The sequence below is a fragment of the Balaenoptera musculus genome, chromosome 2 (assembly GCF_009873245.2).
Source record: "Balaenoptera musculus isolate JJ_BM4_2016_0621 chromosome 2, mBalMus1.pri.v3, whole genome shotgun sequence".
In the NCBI taxonomy this organism is placed as follows: domain Eukaryota; kingdom Metazoa; phylum Chordata; class Mammalia; order Artiodactyla; family Balaenopteridae; genus Balaenoptera; species Balaenoptera musculus.
The window spans coordinates 143,820,814-143,844,565 of NC_045786.1; the positions used below are offsets into that span (position 1 = coordinate 143,820,814).

At 45.8% G+C, this 23,752-nt stretch overlaps 1 protein-coding gene and 1 pseudogene across 4 annotated transcripts in view; both read left to right on the forward strand.

Moving 5' to 3' along the window:
* Positions 1–23,752, forward strand: part of SMOC1 (SPARC related modular calcium binding 1) — a 154,107-nt gene that overhangs the window by 52,765 nt on the left and 77,590 nt on the right. For all 4 annotated transcript variants that reach the window (XM_036841582.1, XM_036841578.1, XM_036841580.1 and 1 more), the window contains exons 2-3: positions 12,662–12,827; positions 13,971–14,083. In XM_036841582.1, coding sequence (XP_036697477.1) covers positions 12,662–12,827; positions 13,971–14,083 — 279 coding nt within the window. The remainder of the gene's footprint in view (positions 1–12,661; positions 12,828–13,970; positions 14,084–23,752) is intronic.
* LOC118891410 lies at positions 16,271–16,370 on the forward strand (annotated as a pseudogene).

The window sequence follows — 23,752 nt, forward strand, 5'->3', positions numbered from 1 at the left end:
ATCCAACTCCCACCCCTCTGTTCTGGGCTGCGTGTTAGTCGCTTTATTTTAGCCACATAACGAGTTACTGAGGCATTTTGTTGAGCAGCCTGGGAGCCTGACAACCGTATCCAATGTTGCCATTTTGGAAAATGGATTTCTGGATGCTCAACTGGCCTTTGCAAATTCTCCTTAAGTTCAGGCTGCTTGTTTTCACTTCTGCAGCCTGCTAAGCGGGCCTGCACTCCTGCTAGCATCTTTCTTGGAACTGGTATTTCCAGGTCTCTTCTGTCTGTTGAGGACAAAATGGTGCCACATTGACCTTTACTCCCAAATTGCAGTGACTACAAGACCCTCATCTACTCAAACGGCAATTCCTCTCAGTCCCTTCTTTGGGGTGCTTTACATATTTCCACAAACTAGTCATAATTTTACCCTTTGCCCAAAGGAACCTCATTGCTGACAATGCCCATCATGAGAACACCCGAGTCTGTGCCAGTGAAACTATCTCCAGCTGCTGCCAAAGCTGTTGATTCAGTTGCCAGAGCAGGGCTGGGTTTCAGGCAGAGATGGGGAAAGGTCCTGCCTCATTTCTGTGTCTCTTTGTCACCTAGGCCCTGAAATAGCTCTGTGTATGCCTAGAATCTCTCAAAGTGATACTGTACCTCTTGAACACCCTTTTCAGATTCTGCACCTCCTACTTTTCCCAGAATCTCACCAAGCCTCCTGTGAAAACAGTTCTGTTTGGGGACCTTGTCCTTCCAGCCAGAGGGTCTCAGTCACTGCCCAGCACCTGTCTGGATCAGGACCAACCCCAGTCATCTCCCACCACAGTCATTACCCCCAGTCCTGACCAATCTCCTTACTCATTCCCCTGGTTATAAAACAAATGTCACACATAACAAGGCATAAAATGCTACTAGTGAGGGTGGGACCGAGTATGGTGGGGCAGGGACAGGATGTGCAGGAGTCGTGTCTGGGCCCCATTGCCACTAGCCAGGATGTTCAGTGATGTGTGAGATAGTTCCGTTCTTAGTAATACCCACTGGAAACTTGAAGCATGTCCCTGGGCAGAGCCTGTGGGAGTGTCCAAGGATAACCTCGTAAGGAGCCACTAGCCTTGGTGGAATAAATTGCTCTTGCCAGGTAGAGAGAGAGTGCTAATTTAGCAAACGCTGACTGCCAGACATGTGTGTCATTGGGGTGAATTGGCGCTTAGGACAAAACGGGTACTTAAGAACACCTTCGCTGTCCTCTTTGCTTTGCATCCCAAGTCTGAGTTCTCTCTTGTAATCCACCATCTCCTGGATGCACCCTGAGTACAAGACCACTTTGTTGTTCCTTGTTAATACCATCAACGTAACCTTTATTTCTTTCCGGGGCTAATGGGCTGAGAGAACTGAAAAAAAAAACCTGGGTCCTGGAGAGCCCTCTGTTTATTTGATTTGGAGAGCAAGGTGTTTTTATTTACACTGGTGGCAGAGTTTGAGGGATGGGCGAGTGACTTTCTCTATGCCCTCGCTTCCTGAGTTCCATTGGCTAGAATTTAGTGACCGGGGTCTTGCAAGCAGGAAACAAAAATAAATGCTTTGTGCCTCTGATCAGAAGACTTGTCGCCCTGTCGGTGATCCAGGAGGGCTAAAACCTAAACGGTTTTTAAGCTAAGGGATTCCACTCGTTCAAAGAAATATTTTCATCTCTACCTGTTCTCCGAGTCTCCTTCTTCCTTGCCGACACGCATGCTTGTGGCATCCCCCTGCCCCCCCCACCCTTTCCCTTCCTAGCCTCGCGGAAGTCCCTCCGGGCTCTGATGGAGAGCACAGACCGTCTCCACCGGGCAGCAATCCTACTCCCCACAGACAGCTATTTGGTTCTTGGTGCTTTTATCTCATCCAGTTGTCTCACTCAGCCACTTCCTTGGCTCATGTATGCCCCCTCTTCTCGAAATTCCTCCTGCCTTTATGTTCAGCTATAGTAACCCCCTAATCAGTCTCTCTGTTGTCTTTCACATCCCTGCCAGAGGTTTCTAAAGCTCACGTCTGATCTTGTCTTTTACTTTTTTCACTGGCTTCCAATTCTTTAAGGAAAAAAAAGACAAATGGGAGTTTTAAGACCCTCCATGATCTCACCCCGAACCTGGCCCTAAAGACTTATGTCTTCCATAAATGGTCATTTCAAAACTACCTTTTGAATTTGGTTCTTTACTTTTGTGTACCTGTTGCTGTTGCTTAGAATGCCCTTAACAACCCTTCCTGCTTGTCGAAATCCTTTACCACCCAGTCACGGCCCCTTTTCTGAGAAATCCTCCTGCATCCTTGAGGTCTGCATTAACCTCTCACTCTGACCCCTCAGAACATGGGGCCCGCTGCTCTGTCCCCAACACTCAGCATAGGTGCTCAGTTATTCTTTGCTGAATGGATGCCTCTTTTTCCTTCCTCTCCTCTCCTCTCCTCTCCTCTCCTCTCTCTCTTAAAGAGTTAGCCATCTCACATCTTGGACTTCCTGGCAACCCATTTTCAAATAGTCTAACCTTTTGTCTGTTTGTGACTTAGGCTTTGCTTCCTGCTTGCTGGTTTTGAAAATGATGTCCTGATGGAGTTAGCTGTACACATGTTCGTCTTGGCAACTGGATCAACTTTTGGGGGCAGGGCCTTTGTTCTTGTTTACTTTCATAACCCCCAATGCACCTAGCCTGATGCCTGGTCATTGAAGGGGGTGGGAAGAGAAATCTCCAGAAACCTCTTTGTGTGCCTATGGGAGGTCTGATGTTTTTCTTTAGTTTTGTGCTTTTCTCTTTTTTTGTTTATTGAGATAGGATTTATACGCAGTACACTTCACCTTTTTTAGGTGTACACTTTGATGGTTTTTAACAAATTTATGTAGTTGCATCACGACCACCGTAATCAAGATAGAGACTACTTCCACCTCTCCCATTCTCTCATACTCCTCCCCCTACCTCCAATCCCCGGCCATCACAGATCTGATTTCTATCCGTATAGTTTTGCCTTTTCCAGAATGTCACATAAATGGACTCAGACAGTATGTAGCTTTCTGAGTCTGGCTCCTTTCACTTGGAAGAATGCTTCATTTTTTGGAAATCTGATGACCTGGGCCCTAACCCACACTTGATCTGTGCCCGCCTTTCTAATAGGCTGGCATGGGGCATGGTTTGGGGGTGTGGACGGGGGCTGTGTGAGTTAGAAGCTTTACCTTTGCAGCCTTGTTAGTGCCTCTTTCGATCCAGGGTCCCAGCTGCTATGTCCAACCCACTGACCCTCCCCCACCCCTCCCCCACAATGACACCTGGTGTAAGACAGCCTTGTCCCCTGGGTCCTGCTCCATCATCCCTGTACCGTGGGGGGCGCAGTGGAGGAGGGAAACTGGGTGGACAGGCTGGGGTGACCACGAAATTCCTCCCTTGGGTAGGGGGTGGGGCTGGGGTGACAGGGGTCAGGCCTCTCCTGGCTAAAGCAACAGAAGTGGTTCCAGCTGCCAAACAGCTGGAGGGGGACGTCTGCTTTCCCTCAGCAGCGTGAAAAGCCCTTTAATCGGGCGTGCTGTTGTCAGACCTCGCTCGTGGAGGTGTGGAGAAGAAGAGCAGACGCCGCCGACACTGCAGACCTCCCCTTCCCTTTGACCTCCCTTATCTCCCCTCCTCCATCTCCGGGAGCCCCACTCTGAGGCCGGCCCTGATCGAGGCCCTCCTTTGCACCTGTGTAAATGCAGTGGCTCTGGGGTCAGGGAAGGGTGAGAGCGAGCTGGCAGAGATGGGGATGTGGATTTTCAGGGCAGATGATGGATTAGATAGAGGGTGGCTGAGTGATGTTCTCATGTGAAACGGCTCCTGGTTCCCAAAGACGCGGACCTCGGAGGAAAAGGCCAAAGTCTGGTTGTGAGGACGGTGAGTCCGGTGACGGGAGGCGGACGGTGCCTGATTGGAGAGTGAGCGGCCGAGCTGCAGCTAGACGTCTGGAATGTGGTTCTCGACTTTTTGTTCCAGGCACTGCTATTCCCCGTTTCAAGAGCAGATTTACCTCCCAGAAATGCTATTTAGTGCCTGAGTTCTAAAAACTTGAGCTGGACTTGGACTTACAAACATAACGGGGAAAAAAAGAATCCCTCCTTGAGGAAAGCTCCCTTTGCTTGCCGGGTTCTCCTCCTCTCCTGTCCACCGGGGGGGCCGCCGCCAAGACCCCAGCCGCTGATGCCAGAGCTAACAACAGACCGCCCCCAGCACCACCCTCTGGGTGGGGCTCAGCGCTCGCCATTCGGCCTTGAAGGAGGCAGTGAGGTGTAGCAGAAAGAATCTGGGCCACTGAGTCAGACTTAGAGGCATGTTCTACCACTTACTAGCTCAACCTGGCCGAGCCTCAGTTTACTCTTCATTCATTCGATCAATAATATTTATTGCATCTATTGGGCAAGGCCCCTGCTGGGCACTGGGGATCTAGCAGGGTGACACCCAGCAGATTGTGGTTCCTGCCTGCAGGGAGCTTTCAGCTTAGTGGGGAGGAGGGGCAAGAAACATATAATTAAATAGTTGGTTATTTAATTACAATCGTGACCCAGGCCACAGTGGAAAGTGCAGGGTGTGTGGAGGCTTATCACCGGGTCCTGACTTACCAGAGAAGTCAAATGCCCTGAGGAAGCAGCATTTGCAGTGAGATTGGAAGGATGAATTGGAGTTTATGAGGTGGAAGCACAGTCCAGGGAAAAGGGCCCACACGTGCCAAGTCCTGAGGCAGGAAGGAACAGCACAAGGGGGCCAAGGATTTCTACCCAGTTCGGGGGGCTGGCACTGGGGGCCTTGACCGTGCCTATTACCTACTCAGCAGGCACACGGGTAGGGCTCCTTCTCCTTCTCTTCCTTCCAAGTAGACATTAGCAGATTAGGTTGGGACACTCACCATTATTTACAACATTGATTCTATGGAAAAAGTAAATTCAGGGTGTCAAAAACATGATTTATAAATGAATCTGGCTGTTGTTCTTACTCAAGTACATGCATATGGTGGCTCAGAAAAACCAGAGTGCTAATCACATTGGCTGTTAAATTGTCAGTTTCCTGCCTTAACATAACTCATTTCAGGCTTAGCAACCTTGGGCATCTCAGATGACTGCCAGACTTATGGGTGACATGACTTATCTGCAGGGTGGTAGAAAGCCTTCCAAGGCTTTGTGAGGAAAATTCTCAGGCTAAGGCCAGTTTCACTGGGAATGAATTCTAGGGACAATTACTGATGATATCTTATGATGATACTGTGGGTATATGGATACTGTCTCAGCTGCTCAGCTACATTCTGTTCAGTGACTCAGGGATATTTTTTTCCTTTCCTTAAATTCAAGGGGAAAATCCAATGGTTAATGTATGGATTTCTTTATCTGATAGATTTTTCTTAAAAGAAAAAAAAAAAAAGGAACCAACAGCTTCCATTATTCTATGCATTTGAGAGTGTTAAGCTTTTGGTGGTGGTTGGACAAAGAGTATCTCTTTTTATAGTAAGTAATAGAAAAAGGATATCTTTTAGGTAAGGTTTGATATTCACCCATTCATTCTTCAAACATGTATTGAACAACTGCATTGGATCAGGCACTGGGTTAGGCCCTGTGTATATAAAGAAGAATAAGACACAGTCTTTTCTAGACATGTACATACATAAATGATAATGAAGTATATCAAGGGTTTTGATAGACATATGAACACAAGGCAGCAGGAGCGCCAAGGAAGTTCACAGTAGTGTTTAAAACATGAAAGCACTTTCTTCTTAGGATGATGACTTCAGTGGCAGTGTGAAATTGGAACTTGGGAGAAAGTTTGGTGGCAAAAAGTCAAACATCTATACAAGAGATTTAGGATTGAAAGAAGTCATCGTGGATAAAAGAAGAAAACCCGCTGGAGAGAGAGGCCCAGCCGGCTCCCTGCCACTTCAGCCGCTCCAACTAGGCACCAGTGCGTGAAGTCACAGTGTATGTTCCAGCCCCAGCCAAGCTCCCAGCTGAATGCAGCCTGTGTGTTGTCTCAGCTGAAACCATGTGGAGCAGAAGAACCTCCCAGCTGAGCCCAGCCAACCCATAGAATTGAGAGAAATGATGAATAGTTTGAAGCCACTAAGTCTGGGGGTGGTTTGTTTTCCAGCAATTGATGAGTGAAACAAAAAAGTTAAAAGTGAGTAGCCAAAGCTGTGTTACAAATGAATTTATTTGAAAAAACCTCAAATTATTTGAGTTTGGCCTGTGAGTTTTAGTCTGATATCATAAAGGGGAATGCCACTTGCTCCTCCAACTTGTGGACATCACACTTCCAAACCATTGCCCTGGTTGTAGAGTACAGTTCCTGCCCCCTGTTCTATACCTGGGAAAAATATAGATATAGGCATGTTTCCAGCAAGATGCCTTTTTAGAATTTTAGATGCTGGTGAAATCAGCATGGTACAGGTGGAAGTTAAGGCTGTGAAACCAACCCCCTATTATAAAGAATTGAACATCTCCTCCCTGATGGAACCTTAGGCTGCCTCTGTTGTTCCCTCAATTGTCATGGAAACTTGGCGGTCTGTCAAACCTAACACAGCTTGTGGTACTGGAGTGGTCGCCCTGAGCAAAAGCTGTGGCAGGGTTTACATTCTACTCTTCTGGATACTGAGGGCAAGGAGCAGCGTGTGTGCATTTCAGACAGAAGGGACTGTTGGTCTAACATTGATTTCATTTACTCATCTCGTCTGGTGAACACAGCCCCCATCGGCAGCTTACTTTTCCAATAGGAAGGATGGATTGTTTTTATGTATTTCAAGTGCTTGTCCTACTTTTCAAATGTGAGCAGAACACAAAATGCTGTGTGTTTGCTTTGGAATCGCTCACTCCCCAAGGAGAGAGGGAGGGAGTAGGAGCCGTTTGTAAATGCACAATTGTCCCGGCCCCTTTTGTTTGGTTTCTGTATTACACAATCATACTTAACATAATTATTTTGTTTTTGTTGTCTTTTGGTGAGGAAGAAGGAAGGGAATGGATGTGAGGATTTTTATGAAAATACTATTTCCTCCCCAGAGGGAAATGGTTTAGCGTTTGCCTCGTCGGGGAGACAGCTTGCCTCTGCCCAACACCAAAAATTTCCACCAACCCTGGTTGCTCTTGAGCCCACAACAGACTTCTGTGGCCCCGGGGGTTCAGTTCCAGCAGGGTGACTCAGACTCTTCAAGCTTTGTCTGTGGGCCGAGAGAACTGACCCAGCCACCGGAGGTCCTGGGGACTTGCAGCCAGTCCCTCTTGTCTCCTTCAGAAGAGAAGAAAAATCTGCCTTTGTGACTTCAGATGGACTGTGTTGAACTCCTGGGATGTTCTGCTGTTGAAACCCATAATAATGAATTCATGATTTCATGTCCAGTTTCCAAATGCAGATATTATTTCAGGATCTGCTTCTTGGTCCAGTCCGTCGTAGCTTGGCTCAACTAGGAGAAACTCCAGTGAGGGTGAGCCATTCTCTACCCACCCCCCTCCCCTCCCCACAATAGCTGTGCTCTTGAATCCGGCAACCACTAGCCACATATGGTTATGCAAAGTTAAGTTAACTAAAATTAAATGCAACTAAAGATTTAGTTCTTCAGTTGCATCAGCTACGATTTCGTGCTTCATAGCCACACGTGGCTTGTGGCTTCCACATTGGACGGCACAGATATAGAACATGTCCATCATTGCAGAAAGTTCTTTTGGACTCTGTGGCTTTGTAGCATTGCAGAGTCCCAAGAATGAAATCTTCTCTTGGTCCTGTGGTATCCTGTTCCCTTGCTGCACGATCAGTGTCAGGTTGCCTGTTCTCCACCCTAGAGTTCAAGCTCGTTGAGGGCAGGACTATGCTGGTTGTGTTCTGCTTCCCATGCCTCGCAGTGCAGGGGGCATCATAGTGCTTGCTTGCTAAGTATAAAAGTGGATCAGTGGATGGCTGAACAAGCAGTGTTTGTGGACCCAGGTAATGCCCTAGGGTCCCTGGAGGTTTGGGTGAACATATTAGGGCATAGTCATTCTGTTATTCCAAGATATGGAAGCAACCTAATAAGTGTCCATCAATGGATTAATGGACAAAGAAGATGTGGTATATATACATATATATAATGGAATACTACTCAGCCATAAAAAAGAATGAAATGTTGCCACTTGCAACAGCATGGATGGACTTGGAGGGTATTACACTTAGTGAAATAAGTCAGGCAGAGAAAGACAAATACTGTATGACATCACTTATATGTGGAATCTAAAAAATACAACAGACTAGTGAATATAACAAAAAAGAAACAGACTCACAGATATAGAGAACAAACTAGTGGTTACCAGTGGGGAGAGGGAAGGGGATAGGGGTAAGATAGGGGTAAAGGATTAATAGGTAAAAACAGCTATGTATAAAATAATTAAGCTGTACAATATAACCTTATAAATAAGGCTATATTGTACAGCACAGGGAATATAGACAATATTTTATAATAACTATAAATGGAGTATAATCTTTAAAAATTGTGTATCACTGATTGTACACCAGAAGCTTATTCAAAATGGTAAATCAACTATACCTCAATAAAAAAAAACAAACTCCATTTTATAGAACTCATTGTCTTTTTTGATTCCTAAAATAGATAAAAATGAGTCACCACAGATGATTGGAGATGGTCTTTAGCAATGGTCCTGGACTGTTTCAGAACTTTTTCACTTGGCCTTGGGGGCCAGTCATTTCTAGATGGACCCTTTTGGGAGCTCGTCTGAAGCCCGGAAGGATCTCTGTGTGTGGGGACAGGTGGGGCTTCTTCTGAAGTTGCCTTTAACCTGTCTGTCTCCAGGCAGTGTTCCCCTGGTTGTGAAGCTGGTCTCTGGCAGAGCTGCCATGGCATCTCTGTTGGCCTAGGGCAAACCATTTCCAAACCAAATATATGGCCTGTTCTTAACACCACGGGGATGCCTGAAGCTCCCCTCTCCCATGAGCTGCGAAGAGACAACAGGGCAACCTCTTTGAGTTTGAAAAGAAACTGTGTCTTCCTCAATTCCTCTTTTTTGAAGGTGAACAAAGCTGTATGAGGAGCTTCTCACAGTAGGTTTAAAGCGCCTGGAGGGCAGGGCTATCTTATCTGGATCCTTCAGCAGTTGGTGTCTCACATGGAATAGGCTCTTGGTAAACAGTTTTTGACTTGGGAATCCAGTTGTTTGTTTGTTTGTTTTTCCACTATAGTTTATTACAAGGTATTAAATATAGTTCCCTGTGCTATACAGTAGGACCTTGTTTTTTTACTTTTTATATAGTAGTTCGTATCTGCTAATCCCAAACTGAATCCAATTTTGCAGTTGGGTCAGAGTTTCTGTTTGCAGTGTTACTCTGTAATAATTCAAGGCAGCTTGGTGTAGTGGTTAGAAGCGTGGCTCTGGAACCAGGCCCTGGGTGTCGAGTTCAGCATTGACGCACACTCAACGTACCCTGCCTCATAGGGCTATTGTGAAGGTTAAATTAGTTAACGTATCGTAAGTGATGTATGATTATCAGCACTTATTATTATCCCTCTTCAGACTTAAGGTCTGGTAACCAGATCCCTCTGTGACCAAGGATGAGTTCCCTGATTTTCCCAGGTGTTAGAAGATACGGATATTTCTCTCCTTGTGTGATCGTGAGAACAAAGGGCATGCTGTTCCCTGGCTCCTGGGGATTGACATGGCAAAATAACTAACCAGGGCTTCCCTGGTGGCGCAGTGGTTGAGAATCTGCCTGCTAATGCAGGGGACACGGGTTTGAGCCCTGGTCTGGGAAGATCCCACATGCCGCGGAGCGACTGGGCCCGTGAGCCACAACTACTGAGCCTGCGCGTCTGGAGCCTGTGCTCCGCAACAAGAGAGGCCGCGATAGTGAGAGGCCCGCGCACTGCGATGAAGAATGGCCCCCACTTGCTGCAACTGGAGAAAGCCCTCACACAGAAACGAAGACCCAACACAGCCATAAATACATAAATAAATAAATAAAATATTAAAAAAAAAAAAAACTAACCAATAGGTCTTAAAAGCAGGGTCTTACTTCATGTAAGTAGCCCTGACTTCCATGGACCAGGAGAGAGTAGCGTGACAGCAGTGTCTCGATCTGCTCTTGGACAGCTTTGAGGCTACTGGTTGGCCTGCAAGCCAGGGTATGAGAACACTGATCCCACCCTCTGGCCGGCGTCTGCTGCTCACCAGGCAGAATTACAGAGCCAGGTCTGGCTGCATTTCTAGGCTGCAGACAGATTAAGAATGAGTCTGAGGGAAGAAGAGACACTTCTAGCCCAGCTTTGCTGGTTGCAGCCACCTGGGTCCTGTGCCCATGCAGGTGCCCACAGCCAGGGCTTCCAAGCCTGTGTCATTCAGCTGGACCTTTGGGTCCCAAGTTTTCCCTGGTGCCCAGTGGGTCAGAGGCTTGGAGGGTTGTAGTGGCAGAGGGGCCCGGGGTGGGGATGGAGAGAGAAGAGACCCACCTCTCAGCCTCGGAGATAACTCATGTTCTGAAGTGGAGCTAGGGCAAGAAGCTGTGGCCCACCTCTGCCCACCGTGTAATGTGGGAGGGAGGGGGAAAGCTTAGAAAGGGGGATGGCGGTGAGGTAGGGGAGTGGCCCAGTGATCCCCGGTGGTGGCAGGAGCCTGGGAGACCAGGCCTGTCACATCACACCCGCTGGTTTGGTGGTAGTGCTGTGTGGGAAAGGCTGCTGCAGGGATGCGTTCATCCCACAAATAATCAAGTGCCCCAGCATTGGGCTGGATGCTGGAGATGTATTCACAGACAGAAGAGACAGAATCCTTGTCTTCTTGGAGCTCAGAGTGGGGGATTCCATTGCTAATCAAATCACACAAATCAATTCATCATCAAACTGCGTTAAGAGCCCTGAAGGAAAAGTGTGGGGTGAGAGGTTATTAGAGGGGGACCTGTCCTCACCTGTGAGAGTCAGGGAGAACCTCCCAGATGAACCGAAATCTGAGTAGGGGTGGGAGGAAAGGGAGAAGGAACAGTGTGTCTAAAGGCCCAGGGGTAGGAGCAAATGTAGCCCATTTGGGAACTGGAAAGTAGGCCAGTGTGCCCGACCAGCAGCAAGCAAGGCGGGGACAGAGCAGGAAGAGCTGAGGCCAGAGAAGGGGCCCCAGCGTCAGATCTGCCAGGCCAGGAGACCATGTGAAGTTCCCCAGGGACAGAGGGGCACCACTCAAGGGTTCTAAGCAGGGGCAGCCTGAGGGAAGTTGATCCTGTGCAGGGGTGAGGTGTGGATTGTATTGTCCAGTTATTGTTTTCCAGCTGTATTCTGCAGTTGTTAACAGGGGTTCACTAGGAAAGGGGTTCATGGGCAAATACGTTTGGGAGATACATAATCATGTATGCTCTTGATCTGGTTATCTATTGCTGTGTAACAAACCACTCGAAACTTAATGGCTTGCTGTACACCTGAAACATTGTAAATCAACTGTACTTCAATAGAAAAAAATTGTTTTAGTTTAATGGCTTAAAACAACAACTTGTTAACTCTCACAGTTCTGGCGAGTTGACTGGGCTCAGCTGGGTGGGTCTTGCTCAGGGTCTCTCAAGCAGTTACTCCTTTTCGTCTCTGTTAGTTGCAGTCAGATGATTGCTGAGGTTGGACTCATCTGAAGGCTTCCTCACTCACATGTCTCTGTGCCCGTGTTGGTTGGGCATTTCTCTCTCCACTTGGTTTCGCCTCATGTTAGCTTGGGCTTCCTCCTAGCATGGCAGTCTCAGTGTTGTTGGGCTTCTTACATGGTGGCTGGTTTCCCCCAGAGTGAGTGTTGCAAGAGGCCCAGGAAGAAACTGCAAGGCTTCATGTAACCTGGCTCAAAAGTCCCAGAACATCACTGCCACAGCATTTTATTGGTCAAGCAAGTTACTGAGGCTGGCCCAGATTCAAAGGAGGAGAATTAGACTCCACAGCTCGACAGGAAGAGTAGCAAATACTTTGCAGCTACCTATCCTTTAATCTGCTATACCTCTTGGAGATTCATAATGCATAGGAATGTACCAAAGGTGTCTGGGAAGTCCTGCAGCAAAGAAAACTGTTTAACTCAGCATTTCACAATCTGATGATGATGATATATTATATCAGGAAATTCCTTTCTCATAGAAAATTGCTTAACTTGTATTCTGCCAGAGCGCAGTGGGCAGAATGGAAAGGTGATAGATTTGGGGGCTCAGTTCTACTTTCTAATCAATAAAACTTTCCAAAGATGGAAAGTAGAGATTGCTAGTGAGTTCCTGGTTTGGGGAGGTACGCAAATAGGGCCAAGTGCAGAGACCATCAGCGTGGACCGGGAGACCAACTGTCCCAATGGTGAAAGCTTGGATTTGACCTCTGACCAATCTAGGTTCAAATTCACCACTTAGAGCTGTGTAAAACCGGGCAAGTTACCTCTCTCTGGTCTTCAGTTTCCTTCTCTACAAAATAGGTAGTTCCTATTTCATAGGGTTTTGAGGATTAATGAGATCCTGTATGTGAATTACTGAGCACAGGATGCCTTCCTTGGTTAGAATTTGTGGCTGCTTAGTTTCCTACCACTTCTAGGGTTTAATAACTTTGGGTTTATTCTGGACTTGCTTCCCAAGGGCAAACTAGTATTTTAAGTCATGGACTCATCCTTACTTTTCTTGCAAAATTAACCTCTGTACCCTTTCACTTTTTTTCCAACCTAGTTTCTCATAAGTGACCGTGACCCTCAGTGCAACCTCCACTGCTCCAGGACTCAACCCAAACCTATCTGTGCCTCTGACGGCAGGTCCTACGAGTCCATGTGTGAGTACCAGCGAGCTAAGTGCCGAGACCCAGCCCTGGGTGTGGTACATCGAGGTAGATGCAAAGGTGAGTGTGCACGTGCCCAGCAGAGGAGAGATACCTGAGCACCACGCTCCCTGCATGGGGCGCTCCCCATAGGGAGAGCTCAGAATGAGTCTGTTCATTTCACTTGCCAACCTCTCCCCATGTCCTTTCCACCAGGCAATGTGGGAAGGAGGACTGGCCCAGTGAAGGATGAGTACTTTTCTGGCTTTTAAACACCGCCACCAGGGCTTAGAGAGATGTGCTGCTATTTGGCTAGTGCTTTTAATTTTTATTATTATTATTTTTTTTGTAGAGGTGCTTAAAATGGCAAGACATTATGGCTGGCTCCTAAATAGGGATTCCACATTGTTGGCCAACAGATATATTTTGTTTGGTCTGCTCGCATGTTTAAAAATATTTAAAACATTTGAGACAACATTTAAAAATTGGGAAATTCAACATGAAAGTCTGGATTTTTGTACTTCCCATAAAAAATTGGAAGCTCTGGTGACGTTACGTCTGAGTTCCCTCCTTCAAGGCAAACATGTGGCTGGAGCTGAGTAGTAGCTACCTCCTTTAAAGGGGAGCCCGTTTTCCAGTTTGCCACAGTCCTCAGCACTCCCTATGGTGTTGCCAAGCTGAATGCCATTCTTCACATGCCCAGCCCCTTCTCTAATTTATATCACTTTCCTACACCCTGTAGGTATTTGAGTTTGTGACCCCTGGACTGATCAGAGCTATTATAGGAATTGTGGGAGGCTAAGCCAGCTTCCCTAGAATTCTGATTTCCCAAAAAAGTGCTTGCAGTTCTTGAACTACAAACCATCTTTGAGACTCCTTGGGCTTGCGTGTTTTTGAATAAACCTAGTGAAAAATAATAGAAGTAGAACATTTTTTTCCCTAGGAGGGCCTGAGGATACTTGGGAGAAAAAGAATAAACAGACCTTGGTATAAATATGACCCCCCCCACCCTACTTTTCTAAGAATGCCACTAAGAGGAAGGTGAGGCCACGTGGCACTCACCAGCCCCTGCCCTTGTGCCCTTGGAACAACCAGCTGGCTGTGTGTGGGCCCCCCGCACGGCAGAGTGCTTTTTCCCCAGCATTTCTAGAACCAGCAGCCGCTTTGTCCATGGCTCCTGTGTGGGATCCAAGTGAATCTCAAATGCACTCTTCCCTCTTTTAGACGCTGGCCAGAGCAAGTGTCGCCTGGAGCGGGCTCAGGCCCTCGAGCAAGCCAAGAAGCCCCAGGAGGCGGTGTTTGTCCCCGAGTGCAGCGAGGATGGCTCCTTTACCCAGGTAGGCCTTGGCCACGTCTCTCAGGCCTGGGTCCTGGACTGAGGCTGGGGGGAAGGGCCTGGGAGCAGGAGGGCCCTGAGAGCCTCGCTTTCTGGAAACAGCTGAGAACTCTCTGACACCCTCCATGTTGCTTTCTGGGGCCGGCGTCCCCCTCCTGGGCCCCATGCCATCCCTTGCCAGCTGGCAGTGGGTCCTGAAAGGCTCATGCAGGTACGAGCCAGGAAACTGGCATTGCTTGGTCCCCATCCTCCCTGCTGGCTGTCTTCATTTTTCTCTTCTGTCAAATGTAGACTGATTATTTTTTCTTATCCTCACCAGTTTCCATGGGCAACCTCCATATTCCCTTCACTGTTTATTGCTACCCCTTCTATATGCCCCTCCTTCCCGCCCCCAAACCTCTAACCAAGCTCTGCTCCCTTTGAGTGTAAAGTGTCTGGGGTTTGTGGAGTGTGAGTGCATGTGTGGGTGTGTGGTATCTGTGTGTCTGTGTGTGTGTTGTGTGGTTTCTGTGTGTGTGTGTAGGGGGTTGCCTGTGTGTGTGGGTATCTGTGTGTGCGTATGGTGTATGTGTGTGTTATTGTGTGCATGTGTGTGTGTTGTGTGGCTTCCGTGTGTGTGTGAGGGTTGTCTGCGTGTGTGTTGTGTGGTATCTGTGCATGTGTGTGTGTTGTGTGGTTTCCGTGTGTGGGCGGGGTTGTCTGTGTATGTGGGTGCCTGTGTATGTGTGTGTGGTGTATGCGTGTGAGGTGTGGTATGTGGTATCTGTGTGCATGTGTGGTGTCTGCATGTGCGTGCGTGTACGCTCGTGTGTGCATGCACTCAGATTCTAAAATTTCCTTTCAGGCAGTCCTACCTCTGATCCTGTATGATCTGCTGGCTAGAGCTTGTGTAAGAGTAATGCTGGCTATGTTGAAGTTGGCACAGACTGAAACACGGGCAGCATGGGACAACGGGGTGGTAAAGCTTTCAGGCTGCAGGTGGGGACGCAGTCTAGGGGCGGAGGTGGCTCTAAGGAAGTGGGGAGGACCACTGGACAAGGGTGGGTCAGCACTTGCTTGGGACGGGCCTGGTGCCGAGACTCCCTCTGCAGAGTGGAGTGGCATCCGGGTACTACCTGCGGGCTGGAAGCAGGGGCCGCAGGACCTTCACAGCTTCCCAGGAATCCTGAGTCTTGGGGCGAAGGCTGTAGGCTGGCCTCTGGTCCGCTGGGTTTCAGGTTTCATTTCGGGGCTGGGCCCAGGGGATTGCTGATTTCAGACCGAGGGCAGGTGGAGGTGGAAATGGGAGGGGTGGTGAGGTCGGGAATGGGACTCCGTATTTTTTAAAGTTTCCCCGCTGATTCAAGTGTTCAGCCAGTTAGCCATAAAAAGAAACGAAATTGAGTTATTTGTAGTGAGGTGGATGGACCTAGAGTCTGTCATACAGAGTGAAGTAAGTCAGAAAGAGAAAAACAAATACCGTATGCTAACACATATATATGGAATCTAAGAAAAAAAAAAGGTCATGGAGAACCTAGGGGCAGGACGGGAATAAAGACGCAGACCTACTAGAGGAATGGACTTGAGGACACGGGGAGGGGGAAGGGTAAGCTGGGACAAAGTGAGAGAGTGGCATGGACATATATACACTACCAAATGTAAAATAGACAGCTAGTGGGAAGCAGCCGCATAGCACAGGGAGATCAGCTTAGTGCTTTGTGATGACCTAGAGGGGTGGGATAGGGAGGGTGGGAGGGAGACGCAAGAGGGAGGAGATATGGCAACATATGTATATGTATAGCTGATTCACTTTGTTATAAAGCAGAAGCTAACACACCATTGTAAAGCCATTATGCTCCAATAAAGATGTCAAAAAATAATAATAATCCATAAATAAAATTAAAAGACAACCAATAAAGTAGAGTTTTAAAAAAGAAAAAAAAGAAAAAGTGTTCAGCCAGGATTGAGAACCACCGGGTTAAGCTGACCTTGGCTGCCCACCCTGTGAGAGGTGCTTTTATTCATTTTCTCACTTAAGTCTCACCACAAGCCTGCCAGGTAGGTGTTAGTGTCCTCATTTACAGAAGATGCGACCACAGCGGGACGCAGAGTGGCCCGGGAGCTGGGAGTCCAGCTCAGATCGCTCCAGCTCCAAAGCCCTCAATACTCTTGCTGTTCTCTCAACTGGCAGCTTTAAAGGAGGCTCTGAGTGCTCGCTTCGGCAGCACGTGTACTAAAATTGGAACGATACAGAGAAGATGAGCACGGCCAGGCGTGACATGCAAATTTGTGAAGCGTCCCATATTTTATCGTGACTTCACCCCATCTCAAAATTCTCCCAGAAATGTGACTCTTTAATGTGTAGCTATCATAATACATAAAATAAACGTATGGTGCAAAATTTTAGATGAAATTTATAAAAATATTAAAATTCATATCTATATACGAAACAAATATGTACTAAAAATTCCATTCTGAGAGGTTTAATCAAGTTCTCTCCTTTCACTTGAATATTATACTGTTTTGTTTCTTTTCTATAGAAATAAAAATGCCTATTGAAAAAAATAATAAAGGAGGCTCTGAGGTGGAGACTAGAGGAAGGCAGTCTAGTGCGGTAGACTAGGCATGAATCCACCCACCACCTCAGGCGCGTCGCTGAACTTCCCTGGGTCGCGGTATCCTTATGTGAAAAATGGAGACTGTGATCTCCATTATCGTTCTATGTGGTAATAATTATTATTATATAATACATGTTACATGTTACTATTATTATTACTATTATTGAGTATTACTGCAGCTTACCTCATGGGGTTGTGATGAGGATTAAATGAGTTAACACATGTAAAATCTTTGGAACACATAAATACTATATGGATATCTGTCATTACCATCATCATTATCCCCATTTCTACTCTGGCTCTACTGCTCAAATCTTCCCAAGATGTTACAGATGATGTCGCCTAAGGAAAAGAAAATCTTTTGTTGAACCTTCCCCCCCATCAATTCTTTATCATTTTTTCTAGTGAAAAGAGTGCAGGTGATCTTTGTGCTGAGAATTCATGTGTGCGGGAGAAAATCAAACCCCTCACAGCTGAGTTTGGGGCTGAGACGGGGGGTAATAAGGAGGAGGCGGAATCCTTTCTCCCCCCTTTCTCTAGACCTCTGTAATTCTGAGTGTGTTACTTATGAGAACGGTTGACCCCTGCCCTCCTGGTTCTGAAGCGTTTGCTGCCTCGTGACAGACAGCCGCTGGCCAGCTTTTGTTTCGCGGAGGCCAGGCTGGACCAGGTGGTGTTTGCCGGGGAGGGGAACTTCCAGATTAGTCCAGGCAGAATTGCTAAGTGAGGGGGCCCCTAAAGTGCAGCAAAGGGTGGATAGACGGTGAAGAGCCCCCTCGTGGGTTTGACACACTAAGCACTGCCATGTGTCTGCAGGCTCGAGGCTGGCTCACCCCGGTGGGCAGCTAGGCAGCCAGACAGCTGGTCAGTCCCCGTTACAGGGATTGAAATGGATGTGCCTTTTCCCTTGATCAAAGGCACTGCAATAACTTCACATAATGAGGCTGCCTCTTTGAGTGTGCTTCAATTGTACTGACAGGCTGCCAAAAGGCTAGGAGAAAAAAATGCTTTTCTCCCTCCTCCAACCTCCACTGTCTCGTAGGTGGACTTCTTTGTTTTTGTTTCTTTTTCAAGACCGAAACCCAGAGAGCAGATACATTGTTTTAATATTGTTTAAAACAGAGGAATATTTAAATGCTGTTTAAAACAGAGAGAATATTGACATGCGTGCATCCTGGTGTTAATAACATATTTTAGTCCTGTGAATTATTACTCAGTAACATCCTCTTGAAGTTTATGGAGGGAGTGAGGGGACCCTAATGGGACTGGGTTTGTCTGGCATGGGACACGGCTTGGGACCACATGACTGGGTTGGCTTTAATGGGGTTCATGTGGGATGCAATGGTCTCTGTTCTCTAATTTGTTTTCCCTTGACCGCTTCCCTCGATACCCCCCAACCCAACTCACACAGCAGAGTGATAAACATTACAACATTAGGTTTTTAAAAACCTTGATATCTAGTCCACATCTCAGACCATTAAATCAAATTCTGGGAGAGGCACCCAGACATCGTTATTATTTCAAGCTCCCAGGTGATGCCAGGGTTCAGTCCAAGTTGTGAATGACCTGCTGTTGTGAGGGCTTCATCACTCCTGTTCTTGGTTGTGTCACTGGAATGTGGAGTTAAGGCTTTTTGCTGACCTGTTGAGTAAGGTTGGGAGCTACTGGTTTTGTCCTTTGGTGTGGTCCTATCTGTTTTCTCTTCTGGGTATCAGGAATGTAACTCCTGACATCTGGTCTACCGAGTCCTCTGCCAAGCTGTTTTCTGCTGCCCAATATGATGAACTGAAGTCAGAGCCGTAGTAGTGATTTCAGCAGTGAAGGGTATGGGATCACCACCACCAGGATGTTGGCTAGAGCTTGTCAAGCTTATGCAGCACTGAATAATAATGATGGCAACTCTTTATTGAGTGCCATTTGGTACCAGGCACTGAGTTTTACACCCATTAATCTTTACTAGGACCTTTTGAGGTAGTTATTAATACCCTTATTTATACTGGAAAACTGAGTTTCAGAGGGATTGAATAACATGTTCAAGGTCACTAAGGATTTGTACCCAGGACTGCCTAATTTCAAGGCCTGTGCTCTTGACTTTTTTATGCTACAGAAGTGTCCTTGATGCATATGTAATTCATTTTCATAACCATTGTTATTCCAGAAGTCCCCTCTCTGATGCTGTTGACCAATCAATCAAGCAAACATAAAAAAAAAAAATCCTTTTGCTTATGGAAATTTTCAAACATACAAAAAAGTAGAAATAATAGTATAATGAACTCCATGTACCTGTCACCCAGATTCAACAATGATTAACATGTGGCTGATTCTGTTTCATCTTTACCCTATTTTCATCTCCCACCCCAAACTGGATTGCTTCAAAGCAGGTCCCAGACACAATATTTTTTCATCTCAGACATTTTGGAGCTCTGCTATGTTCTGGGTTGTGAGCTGGTTGGCTATGGTGGAGTCAAGAAATGTCACGGTCTGTGCCTTCAAGAGCTTACATGCAGAAAAGATATGAGAACATATGATGAAGTAGCTAGTTAGTATACAAGACCCTATATGTACAACGGGGTATATTTCAAATGCCCACTTACAGGTCAGTAATTTGGAATTCTGAGTGATTTTATTGTTGAGAAAATATATATAAATTAAAAATTTCTGAACATAAAAAATGCCTTAAACAAAGCAAAGAGGCAAATGATGTATATTAGCCTTAATGACAAAAGGCTAATATTAGACAAAAAACTCTTACAAACCAGGAAGAAAAAGATCTTAGTAGAAAAGTGGGCAAGAGATATCAATAAGCAGGTCACACAATAATAACAAATAGCCAATAAGTGACTATGAATGATATTTTCCTTAGTAATTAAAGAAATACAAATAAAAATGACGATGTGTCATTTTGCTTACCAAATTGTTCAAACTTGGAAAAGAGATAGTAATATTCAGGCCTGGGTGAAGGGAAAAGGCTACCTCCACACTGTACTTGAAAAGGTAAATTGGCACTGACATTTTATGAGATAATTTTGCAACATGGGTCAGAAGTCCTTAATTGTGCCCACATGTTGAGCCCGAAATTTCACTTCTAGGAATATATTCTAAAGAAATAATTAAAGATACGTGCAAATATTTAGCCACAAGGATTTCCATCTAAGTTCTGCTTATATTTGCAAAAATTTGGAAACAATCTAAATATCCACAATAGAGAAGTGCTTAAACAAATTATGGCATAGCCATACTTTGCAGCTAGTAGAATGATGTGTTGTAGATGCTCATTTTACATAGTGTGTGTGTATATATGTATACTAGAGACTTAATCAAATAATCAAAAGAGAAATATTTTCATTTTTTTCTAAATAGAAAAGCCATGTACACTTTGTAAAAAAAAAAATTCGGACAATACAGAAGTACATAGGTAGAAAGGTAAAGTCACTGATTTCATCTCTTTGAAGTAGCAACAATTAAGTCTATAACCCACTAGTTTTTTTTTTTTCTTTGTGTACTTACCATTATTTAGGACAAAAATGATAAAATGTCATATATCGTTTTCTAATGCTTTCTTATACTAATTATATTGTGGACTTATTTCCAGGTTAATTACACATAACTCTACCTCATTTTTTAAAATGGCTGCATTATATTCCATTGTATGTATGTACCATGAATTCTGGAAATTTGGGGATTAAATTTCTGGAAGTTGAATATTGGGTCAAAAGGACATGCACTTTTTAAGGCATTTGATACATACTCCCAAATTGCCTTCTAGTGTTGAGCAATAATGTGGTCGATTAGCGGTTGTTACCAAATACATTCCCAAGCCATTTTAATTTTTTTGTGTAGATGGATTGTAGTTCTAATAATACTTTAGAATATAAAACAACATTCATAATGTTACTGCTACATGAAAAAATGTATTATGTTTCCCACTTTGAGCCCCATGTTCCAGGAACAGTCTTTCTTGATATAGCTCTGTCTGGCACCCACGCTTTCCCCATTTTTCCTCATTCTAATCACTCTTCCCCACACCAACACACACGTACATGTGCTTTTTTATTTCCCGAGGTCACTTTTTTTTTTTTTTTTTGCCATAGGGATCTGGGGAGCTGTATTTTCTTCTTGATGATGCTTTGTTCAGAAGTTGGAAGTGCAAAGAGAAAGTTCTGTGGCTTTTTGGCAAAGACAGTGGGTCCCCCTCGTCAGCATTTCTATAGCTCTTACTGTTGCATTTTCTAAAACCTGGGGAACTGCAGCTTGTTTCCTAAATGCTGGTGCCTGAGCTGTGAAGCAGATCTTGAGGTTCCTTTTTAGCGCCTCCTCTCCCCACCCCCATAGTACAGAATTGCATGTCCTGAAATCACCCCCGCGGGCTGAGTTGTGTGACTAGCTTGCCCTGGAAACACCTGGGTTTACCATCTGGGTCTCCTTCTTCCAGGTTCTCAGCAAGTACTGAAGGTAGGGATGTTTTGCGTCAATAGTGAACCTTTGTTGACCTCAGCTGATGAAACGTTGGTAGGCTGGAGCACTGAGCATCATCTTAGGGGAAAGGATTTGTCCCATCTTTGATGAGTCCAAGGGCTACATCTTTTTGTCATGTGAAACTATCTTACCTAGAGCAATAGTGTGGATGTCTCTTCAGACAGTGCAGAGGGCTCTCTAGGTAAAGTACTAAGAGCCTGGCTGCATCGGTAGCTGGAATGTTCTGAGCTTCTCCAGCCATAACCAGTTCCTTTGGATGTCTCCAAACACAGCCAGTTCTGTATTTCTTAGTGGACTGTGCCAACTTTTTTTTTTCTTTTTTTAAAAGCAGTCGCACTGTTAAATATTTAAGTCCATCCTTTACGTACAGATGGCATAATGGCCAAGAGACCCACTGTTGGGTCAGCTGTTGCTTTTCTTTGTCCTTTTCTGTTAAAGGACAATTTGAACATCTACTGTGCCCAGGGCATCTTACTACTTGTTTTACATGTGTTTTCCATTGAATTGCTTTTGTTCCAAACAACCAGATGTTGCGTATGATAATTTACACGAAAATGCCCATAACACAGCACATACTTGCTGTTCAGCAAATGTTAGTTTTCTTCCTCTTTGGTCTCATTTTGCTCAACCGTAAAATGGGAGAGCTAGTTGGGCTCTTCCAGAGGTCGGCAAACGGTGGCCTGTGGGCTGGCCACCTGGTTTTGTTATTTAAAATAGCAACTCTAGTAAGATAGAATTCACATGCCATAAAATGTATCCCTTTAAATGTATGATCCAGTGGTTTTTAGGGTATTTACAGAGTTGTGTAACCATCACCACTGTCTAATGACAGAATATTTTCATCACCCAAGAACAAATCCTTGTACCCACTGGGGGTCATATGAAAGTAAATGTTTAATTTTGTAAATGAGGGCAGGGACAGGGCCTGATGCCTCCACGTGCAGGAAGGACATGTGTAGTAAGTGACTCACCTAATCTCTCACACATGGTGAGAGCCACCACTGTCATCTTTTCAGCGAGAGAACTGGCACCCCCTGGGTCACCCACAGGTGCAGAGGAGGGCAAGATGAGGGTGGGTGGAGCTCCAACACTGTATCCATTGTGTTCTGTGGTGACTTGCCTACCCTAACCACTGCTCCATCCTCCTCTTCAATGGCCTATGGCCACTGAGCATCCTTTCCCAGGTTGGCTGGCATCATTTGCTTTGGAGCAAGTTGCAGGGTCTGGGTGCTCCCAGCTGAGGATCTGACCTCAGCATAGCCTCTGGTGAGTCTGTCCCTACAGTCTATCGTGGAAATGAAAGGAGCAAGCTCTGGGCGGTATCTGCAGCTGCTCTTCTGCAGAGGGGTGTACCTGGGAGGGAGGGAGGGAAGGATGGAGGCCTGCTTCTCTGGCCTTCCTGCTGCTTATGGAAAAGGGAAGACTCAGTGACGGAGGTTTCACTCACCCTCTCTGCTGTTCTTTTCTTTTTCAGATAATAACAACACCACCTGTATAGCACTTACTATGTGCCAAGGTGTTTTATAAGTGGCTGACACACATTAACTTATTCAATCCTCACTATGACCTATGAGTAGACACTATTATATTCTTATTTTATAGATAAGGAATCTGAGCCACAGAGAAGCTGAGTAGCTTGCCCGGGGCCATGCAGCTTGCAAGTGGCAGAGTCAGGATTCAAACCCAAGCAGCCTGGCACCAGGGTTCTTGGTCCTAACGACTACTCTATACTGCCTCTTAAAGGAGATTGCCATAAAGGAGATTGCCAACTTTTATAATGATATTGCCAAACTGGAGCATATCCAGAAGGATAACTAAGGTGAGAAGGTTAGGAAATTGTGTCACATGAGGAATATTCAAAGGAGCCAGAGGTTGCTTTCAAGATAAGAAGAACCAAAGGGTGAATGGGAAAGAGATGACCACAGGGATGCATGAGAGTTGTTTCAAACTTTGTCTGTGGATGACAATAGCTTTTTCTTGAACAGTCCCACAGAGCCAACCCGGGATCACTGAGTGAAATATTTAATGACTCAGATTCTGACTCAAACTACGGAAGAACTTTCTTCAAGAGGAGGAAACCATAGATGGACTATTTTACTCAAAGAGGACTTAACTTTCCATCCCAGGAAGAGGGCAGGCAGGACTGAATGGGCATCCAGCAGGGCTGCTGTGGGGCAAGGGGGTTAAACTGATGACCTCTGGGAGTAACCTCCACACTTTTTAGAGTTTATGCGACTAATGTTCAATCCGGTGGTTAGGCACATAGTAGGCCCACAGCAAACACTTATTTGGGAACCTTCCAGGCAGAGCCATTAATACACACACATTCAGGGCTATTGCCACTCCGCTATGGATGCATATGACATGCTAGGAGGTGACCCTGCTGGTCAGTCAACTAAACTCTTCTCAAAAATTAACAGGATCAGAATTTTTTTTCCCTTGTCAAGGTAGGGAAAAGTAAAAGGAACACGGAAGGGATGTATGAAGGCAGAAAATTTTAACTAAAAGTGAAGTCAGATATGGGAAACAAGAAAGAGCCCCCCACTCCTGCAGGCCACTTTTGTCCCGCCACTGGCCAGATTGTCACAGTTCTGATG